The sequence below is a fragment of the Cygnus atratus genome, chromosome 1 (genome assembly GCF_013377495.2).
Source record: "Cygnus atratus isolate AKBS03 ecotype Queensland, Australia chromosome 1, CAtr_DNAZoo_HiC_assembly, whole genome shotgun sequence".
Classification (NCBI taxonomy): domain Eukaryota; kingdom Metazoa; phylum Chordata; class Aves; order Anseriformes; family Anatidae; genus Cygnus; species Cygnus atratus.
Window position 1 is genome coordinate 207022480 of NC_066362.1, and position 8327 is coordinate 207030806.

General features: G+C 64.2%; 1 protein-coding gene across 1 annotated transcript; it reads left to right on the plus strand.

Moving 5' to 3' along the window:
- Positions 1-305: 305 nt before the first annotated feature.
- Positions 306-7857, plus strand: RELT (RELT TNF receptor). Its single transcript, XM_050713869.1, is given in 12 exon segments — positions 306-453; positions 4044-4272; positions 5008-5082; positions 5191-5351; positions 5460-5545; positions 5794-6018; positions 6268-6348; positions 6448-6529; positions 6668-6740; positions 6742-6884; positions 6978-7113; positions 7495-7857. Coding segments are annotated over 11 exon segments (1140 nt in total). The 5' UTR covers positions 306-453; positions 4044-4242; the 3' UTR covers positions 7543-7857.
- Positions 7858-8327: the final 470 nt, after the last annotated feature.

Here is an 8327-nt window from a genome sequence, read left to right on the forward strand (position 1 = left end):
GCAGCACCCCCCCACCCCAAAAAAAAAAAACTTGGGCCCAAAAATAAATTAAAAATTTCAATTTTCTTCGAATCCCCAGCTCCGTGGGGTCTTCGCCCACCCCGATTTTAATTTTTCCCCCGTTTTTTCCCCTAAAACCCCCCCGGGGGGGGGGCTCATCCCACGCCCCCCCCCCCCGCCTCCCCTCCCCCGCCAGGCGGCGCTGCCCGCGGGAATGGGCGGGTGGGGGGGGGGGGATCCTCGGGGCGTGGCGCTGACGTCACAAAGAGGGGGGAGCCCCGCGTTGTGACGTCAGGAAAAGGGGCGGGGCCGGGGGGGCCGAAGCGCGCCACCGGCTCCATTCATAAAGCAGCGGCCGCGGGGGCGCCGCCTGCGATGGGGCGGCCCCGAGGGGACCCCCCCGCTGCCACCCCCGGGTGTCACCCCGGTGTCACCCCCGCAGGGGGGGGACAGGTGAGTGTCCCTCTTCCCCCCGCGCGGGTATTTCCCCGGGGGGGGGTTGTTCTGGGCGGGGGGGGGGGGATCGGGTTGGGGCTGTAAAAGGGGAATTTTCCCACCCCGGGGGGGCGAGAAGGGGTTTTTTTTGGGGGGGGGGTCGGGGGGAAGGATGCCCCTTTTGGGGGCTGGCTCCGTGCGCCGCGCTTCTTGGGAAAGCAGAGAAAAAAGGAAAAATGGAGAAAAAGATAATCATAAAAGGGGGGGGGGCGTATTGATTGCCGTCCCCCTTGCCCTCAAAGTGGCCTGGAGCCCCCCCCCCCAGGTTGGAGCGCCCCCCCCCCCCGGCTTCAGCCGCACCACAAATATAGGGCAGAAGTGGAGGGGAGAAAGTAGGTTATGAGAAACTCTGCGGTAACCGGCTGGGAAAACAGGCAGGGACTGTGGGGTTTTGTGTTTTCTTCTTTTTTTTAAAAAAAATTTTTTTTTTTTTTGATGGGGGTGGAAAATCCCAGCCAAACGTGCTTCTGGTGAGGGGCTGCCACCCTCAGCGGGGGCTGGAGGGACCCCCGCCTGCTCTCGGCACTGCCTATGGGATCCTTATGCTTCCACACCGCGGTCTCACGAAGGTTTATTTGTTCCCCCCAGCCCTAAAGGGGCCCCGGGGGGTTGCGATGGGGTCGAGCTTGGACCTGTCGGGGGGGTCAGAAAATCCCCGCCTTGTGCTGCTCAGGGGGCCAAAGTGGTCCCCAAGTGCTGTTCCCAAAGGCTTTCTGCACAGTTGTTCCTTTTTCTGCTCGGCTGAAACCCATGGGGAGGGGAAACCCTGCCCCAAATCCCTGTGGGTAGCCTTAGGTTAAGGGGGGGGGGGGTAGGAATAAAGGGCTTGTTTCATCTAGGGGGGGGGGGCTGCTGGCCCCGACACCGCCTGCCCCCTCGCTGCGCTGGGAGGACGCGGGGTGAGCAGAGGTCAGCTTTTCCCAAAAAATCTTCCCGGCCCGGTGCTGGCGAGGCTGGAGGTTTGCTTTCCACTTTTTATTTTGGGTTTTTTTCGTGGCCGGGAGCGGGCAGCGCCCCGGTCCTCAAATCAAACCTTATCCCTCCCCGCTGTGGCTCGGGCACCCCAGGACATCCGTCCATCCCAGTACGAAGCACGTACTGGGGCCGGTGGCCTCCACCTGGGGCCGGCCCCACTGGAGCTGTTAACCCTTTTCGCAGCGCGCCCCTTACACCAAAACCCTTCAAGCTCGCTGGTGTCCCGGGATGTGCGGGCTCTGCTCACCCTTGGACGCTCCCCAAAAATCCCAGCGGGGGCCGGGGGGAACCTCGGTGTGAGCAGGGCTGGGATGGGGGACGATCACCCATGGGCGCCCGCAGCGGCGCTCGGATCTGCCCATCCTCTCCCCACCCCCCTCCCCATCCCCTTCCCCGTGGGGGGGACCTCAGCAAAACCCCCAGAGGGATCAGAGCGTCCCCCATCCCAAAATCCTGAGCTGTCAGAGCCCCCCGAACGCCGCTGCCTCCCCGGAGGATTTAAGGGCTTCACGGCGGGTGAGGAGTCACCTCGGGGTGCCCTGCGCGGGGATCTGCATTGCAGCACCGTGTGCTGCCGCGGGATTTCCCTCTCCCTTCCCACCCCGGGGGGGGGGGGGCAGCTGCCCAAATTTGGGGGGACTGGGGAGCCCCACTGGCGGGTTTTGGGGCTGGGAAGGTCGATTTTGGGGTCTTTTGTAGGGGAGGCGTGATGGGGACGAGGCTGTGGGTTTGGGGATGTTTTGGGATGGTGATGGGGTGCGGGATGCTTTGGGGGGGGTCCTGCAGTGGGGTCTGGGGAGCCACCTCCCCCTATCCAAGCTCTGTTCCACCCCCCCCCCGTGCTCCATCCACCCCACAGAGCCCCACTGGGTCACCACTCCCCCACTGACTGGGAGCTACTGGGAGGCACTGGGACACCCTGACACGGCTCCTGCCACGCCAGCTGTATCCCAGGCAGCTAATTACTGCCTGGCGCTAATTGCGCATTACGGTGCCAACCCCCCCCCCCACACTCCCCAGCACACAACGACCCCTTCATCAGCAGCACCCCCAGCACTTCGGGGGGGTTTTCAGGGGTTGTCCCCGCTCTCCCACCCCATCTTCATTTATTTGATGTGGATTATTTAAAAAAAAAAAAAAAAACTTGATTTATTATTTCGGTGACCCGCCACGAGGCTGGGGAGGGTGCGTTATCGGTTCGCTCCGGAACGGGAAATTCCTGTGTTGAAATTTGGCACCGTTTGCTCCTTCCCCCGCCACGTTTTGGTGTCTCTGACCCCAGATGGAGTCGGGACCTGTGGGGATGGGCAGCGTTGCCCCCCCCCCCTCGCACCCCCAGTAAGGTTTGGGGAGGGCATCAAGCCCCCACGGTCCCACAAACGGATGGGGGAGCCAGCCCCGTCCCCCGTCATTTTGGAGCAGCGCCAAAAGCGAAGCTACAAATCTGCAGGATTTGAGGACTGCGGGGTGATGGCTCTGGTGCCCGGGGGGATTTGGGGTGTCTCTGGGCCCCCAAATTTCCCTTCCCTGCTTCGTGGCACAGGAGGCAGAAACATCGCTCTGCGGCAAAATGATGCCTTACAAAAGCAAAGCTCCGACCCTGTAAAACTGGTGTTTTTGTTTTTTTTTTTTAAGCAATTTCTTCTTGCCCAAACCGAGAGCACCCAGCAGCAAACGGGGTGCAGAGGGCGCAGCCGTGGGCGCATTGCTCCACCCATTTGTGAGCCCAGATTTGGGATTTCGCCCCCGAGGGGGCAAAAGCGTGGCGGGGATCCGTGCCGATACTCCGTGTGCAGCGCAGCGGGGCCGCCGATGTCCCCAGAAATCCCCGTTTGGGTGATGGCACCCCTTCCTTTTCCCTTTTTACGCATTGCCAGCCCCGAGGAACCCGTGGTCGGTGTCTTTCCGACCGCGCGCCGGGGCGCTTGGGTGCTCGCCAAGCCTTTTTCTGCCCCGTTCCTGGGAAAACTTCCAGTTGCCTTTTAATGATCCGCCTTTAATTAAACGCGCCGAGGCCGCGGGGAGCGCGTGGAGCTGAGCTGACGGCATCGGGGACGCCGGCTTCGGTGGCGGGGGGCGCGGGCACGGGTGCCCCCGATCCGATTTTTTTGTCTGCGGTCGAACTTGGCAAATTTGCCCAAATTTGCCAAATATTCCCCCCGCAGGAAGGGAGCGGGGGGCTTGGGGGGGCTGCATGGGGCTCCTGGGGGGGTTTGAGCAGGAGCAGGTTGAGGCAGCAGCGCTGAAAGGCGTGGGAGGTGCGAGTGCTGGCTGGTTTTTGGTTCTTTTTTTAAAGCTAAAATTGGGATTTCTTTGGGTGCTGAGTCACTAAAGGCCGGGCTTCAGCTGCGCCCAAAAGGGGCTCCTGCAAAATGTGTGGGGTTTTTGGGTTTGGGTTTGTTTTTTTTTCCAGTCGTGAGGGTGTTTTGCTCTATTATAAGGGAAACTTTAGGGTTTGGGAAATAACCCCAAAGCTGTCCTGCTGCAGCAAACGGGGCTGGGGAGCGCCCTGGCTGTGCCATACCCTACTTCTGTTCCTTTTACTGATTTTTTTCCCTTTTTTTTTTTTCCAGCTGGATTGCTTCCCGTAACTGCTGGCCAAGGGGGGTGCTCGTGTAAAAGCACCCAAACGATGAGCCCTCGCTGTCCCCAAGACAGGAATTAGGGGAGAAGGGGGGGGGGGGGGAGGTCCCCGTCCCATCCCCGTGGTGCGGAGCAGGGGGGTTCCTGGCACCGCTTCCCTGCAGGTGTCCCCCGGTGAGGAGCAGCGGGATGCGCTGGTGGCTCGTCACCGTCCTGGGGGTGAGTACGGCCTCGTCCCCCTCGCTGATGCCCTGCTTGGCTCCGAAGCCCCTGCTGCCCCCCCCCCCCCCCCCAAGGGCTGTGAACAGCTTGGAGGGGTCAGCCCAGGATGCCTGGGGACAGTGGAAATATCCCGGTGCGCTCGGGGTGGTCCCAAAATAACCCCCGTGCGCCAGCCCCGGCGGGGACGGCAGGGACAGGGACCCGCTTTGGGACAGCCACCCTGCCCCTGTGCCCGTGCCAGGGGTGCTCAGTTGGGGTTGAGGGGTTTTGTTGTGGTTTTTTCTTTTTTTTTTTCCTCCTCCTGGTTTGCTCCCGCTGCAGTGCCTGCGGCGGTTTTGCATCCGGCACGTGGCTTCTGGTGGGTTCGCATCCGGCACGTCGCTTGTGATGGGTTTGCGCCCGCTGTGGGGCACGAAATGGGTTTGCATCCGTCCCGCCACCTGCCACGGGTTTGCGTCAAGCTACGGTGTGCGTTATGGGATGGATGGTGCCTGGCACGTTGCTCCTGAGGGGTTTGCATCCACCACGGCCCGGGCGTTGGGGTTGCATCCAGCATTTTGTGAGTGGGGGGGGGTTGGCACCTGCTGCGGTGCACGCAGAGGGCTCGCACCCGTCCCATTGCTCGTGACACGGTGCGTGCCATGCCTTCGCATCAATCCTGCCACCACGATGGCTTTGCATCCATCACGATGCTTACGATGGGCTCAGCACCTCTCTCTGCTTCTCCCACAGGTGCTGAGCGGCCCCGGCACAGGGACCGCAGGCTGCGGGGCGCCGCGATGCCCGCCCGGAGAGGAACCCGTCGGGGTAAGCGGTGCGAAAAGCAGCGCCTCCATCCTAGGAGGCAGGAGCCGACCATGGCACGGCTGCCGTACGGGCTTCATCCATCCCTCACCTCCCTTTCCACCCGTGCAGGCGTGCGGCTTGGCACAGACCTGCCGCCCGTGCCCCCCCGGCGCTTTCTCCCCTGGGGACGCGCCGTGCGCCCCGCACACCCGCTGCCACGCCGCCAACCGGCTCCTCCTGGCACCAGGGACGGCGGCAGCCGACAGCCGCTGCGGAGGCTGCGTGCACGGGTGAGCCCTCCGCGGGGTTTGCTCCTTAGGGTGCTGGTTTGGGGGCTTTTGGGAGGTGTTGCACGAACGCGCTCCGTCCCCAGCCCTGAAGCACGCTGCACCCCGCAGGTTTTACAGCCCTGATGGCGAGAGGGAGCCCCGGGGCCGGTGCCTGCCCTGCTCCGTTGGCCCCCCCAGCACCCCGGGGTGCCCAGGTGGGTGCAGGATGGTGCTGTCGGGTGCTCGGGCTGGGAGGTTTCGGCTTTGTTGCATCGCGGGGTGTGCGATGGAGCGCGGGCAGGATCGGTGCACGCTGTCCCCTACCCCACGTCGCTGTCACCTGGGGGCTGTGGGTGGCATCCTGCCCACCCGGTGGCAGCTGAGGACGCTTCTCCTCGTGGCACACGTGGGGGAACTTTGCCCAAAAAAAAAAAAAAAAAAATACTTCTGGTGCTTACTGCAGGCCAGCGGCGAGCCCGGAGCGCGGCGGCACCGCGGGGGCCGGCGGGGAGCAACGGGACACGGGAGGCTCGGCCAGAGGAGGCGGCGGCGGCGCAGTCGGCCGTGCTGGCCATCGTGCCCGTCTTCTGCGCCATGGGCTTGCTGGGCATCCTCGTCTGCAACCTGCTGAAGAAGAAGGGCTACCACTGCACCGCGCACAAGGAGCCCGACCCCGGGGCCGGCACCGGTGAGCCCCGATCCCGTGCGCCCTGGGGTCTGGGTGCTGCTGCGCCCCAAACGCGGTGTGGGGTGGGTTTGGTCCCCAAAAGGGTCCCAGATTAGGAGGTGGCTGCATGTGGCCAAGCTGGGGACGCAACTGGGGCCACCCCGAGGCCACCTTGCCCTGCTCGAGCCCATCCCCATGGCTTCTGGTCCCCAAATTGTCCCCGTGGCCAGAGCTCGACCCCGCCACCGAGCCCCCTCCGTGTGCCTCCAGGTCCCAGCTCCGTCTACCAGATCGAGGACGCCAACGAGGACACCATCGGGGTCCTGGTGCGCCTGATCACCGAGAAGAAAGGTCGTGGGGGGGGGCGGGGGTTACAGGGCGGGGGTCCCCAAATAGCTGGGGAAGGGTTTGGGACCCCCAGGTGACCCTTTGCTGTCCCCCCTCCCGCAGAAAATGCCGCAGCGCTGGAGGAGCTGCTGAAGGAGCATCACAGCGCGCAGCTGGTGGCACCGGGCTGCAAACCTGCCTATAAGTGAGCCCCCCAAAACCCCACTGAGCCCCCCCTGGTCCCACTGAGCACTCCATGGTCCTACTGAGCCCCCCCCCCCCCCCCCCCCCAACCCCAGTGAGCCCCCCCGCCATGTACCTGGCATCTCCTGTCCCCCCACAGGCTGCACCTCCTGCCTCAGTTTCCCCCCGCCTGCCGGCACCAGCAGCACCTGCACACGGTGCATGGCCCGGCCCCCCCCCTCGGACCCCCCCTGCACCCGTTGCAGCCAGAAGAAGTGGCCCCAGGTGCTGCCGTCCCCCGTTAATGCCACCAAGGCCCCCAAACCCGGGGCCAAGCCCGGCCGTCCCGGCGAGATCACCATCCTCTCCGTCGGCAGGTGAGCGCGGGGCGGGCGCACGGGGTGGGGGGGGACAACGGGGACCCCCCCCCCCCCTCCCCAACCCCATAGTCACGGGGTGTCCCCCTGCAGGTTTCGGGTGTCCCGTATCCCCGAGCAGAAGCCCGGCACGGCAGCGGGGACCGGGGGTGACCCGTCCCGGGGTCCCCTCCCCGTCGGCAGCGGGACGAGGCCGTCGTGGCTGAAGAGCACCGAGAGCCGCCCCGAGGTGAGGGGGGGGACACGGGGGGGGCAGCCCTGGGGTTGGGGGCATGCAGGGCTCCGGGGGGGGGGGGAGGGGGGGCGGGGCTGGGTTACGGGCGCCCTTCTGCCCTTGGCGGTTTTTCCTGGGGGAAACGGCGCGGCGTTGCACCAGGCTGTTCACTCTGAAGCCTACTGATGGCAGCTCTCAGATCTACCCGGCGCTTTTGGGGCTCTCCAGCGGGGTGCAGACTCTTTTGGGGATTTATTTTTCCAGACCTAACGGGGGTTTTCTTTTCGGAAGGGTCTCGTGGGCTGGGAGGTGCTGGGCGAGGGGGGCCAAGCACAGCGGGATGGGATGGACGTCGCACCCCCCACCCCCGTGACCACGGTCCCCTTCGCCTCCCAGGGCAGCCCCTCCGCGGCCAGGCTTGGGGACAGCACCCTCGCCATGTGACAACCCCCGGGGGTCCCCAAATCAGCCCCGCCGCAGGGCGAGGGGCTCAGCACCCCGCAGGGTGACCCAGCACCGCCTGGGGTGACGGCAGCCAAAGAAGGGGACGCCCCAAGCCGTGCCACCGTGGTGTCCCCCCCCCTCCCGGTGAGTGTCCCCAGATGGATGTCCCCAGCTCGGTGGTACCAGGACGACCGCGGCTCGCCGGGGCTCAGCACCATCCCACCCGGGCCCTTTATGGCCGTCGGGTGATGGATTCTTAATTTTATTGTTTTTTTAAAGCCACTGGGATTAATTTCTGGAAATGAAGTCACTAACACGGGGGACCCCCCCCCCCCCCCCCCCCCCAGCCCCTGTGTCAGCTAGGGGACCGTGTCCCCTCCCTGTCCCCGGCCTCACTGCTGACAGCAGGCTTGGCACCAGCGCTGGCACTCCCCAGCGCCCCGCTCTGGGGCAGCGTTGCCCTTTTTTCCTATATTTATTTACCTAGCCCTTTGTGTCGTGGTTTCCTAAATACTTTTTTTTTTATTTGAAGTCTCCCGGGCTTGTTCCTGGAAACGACGTTAATAAACGTGCTCCGTTTTGGGGCAGGAACCTAGGGTTTGATGTTTCCTTTTGTTTATTATTATTATTTTTCCCATTCTTTCTTCCCACCCGGCGTGCTTAAGGCCAGGGGTGGGGGCTGGTGGCCCTGCCCTTGTCATCACAGCAGGACCTGGGGGGGGGGACTCAATGATGTGGCCCCCCAAGGGGGGGGACGATCCACTGTCACCTGGAGACGTGGCCGG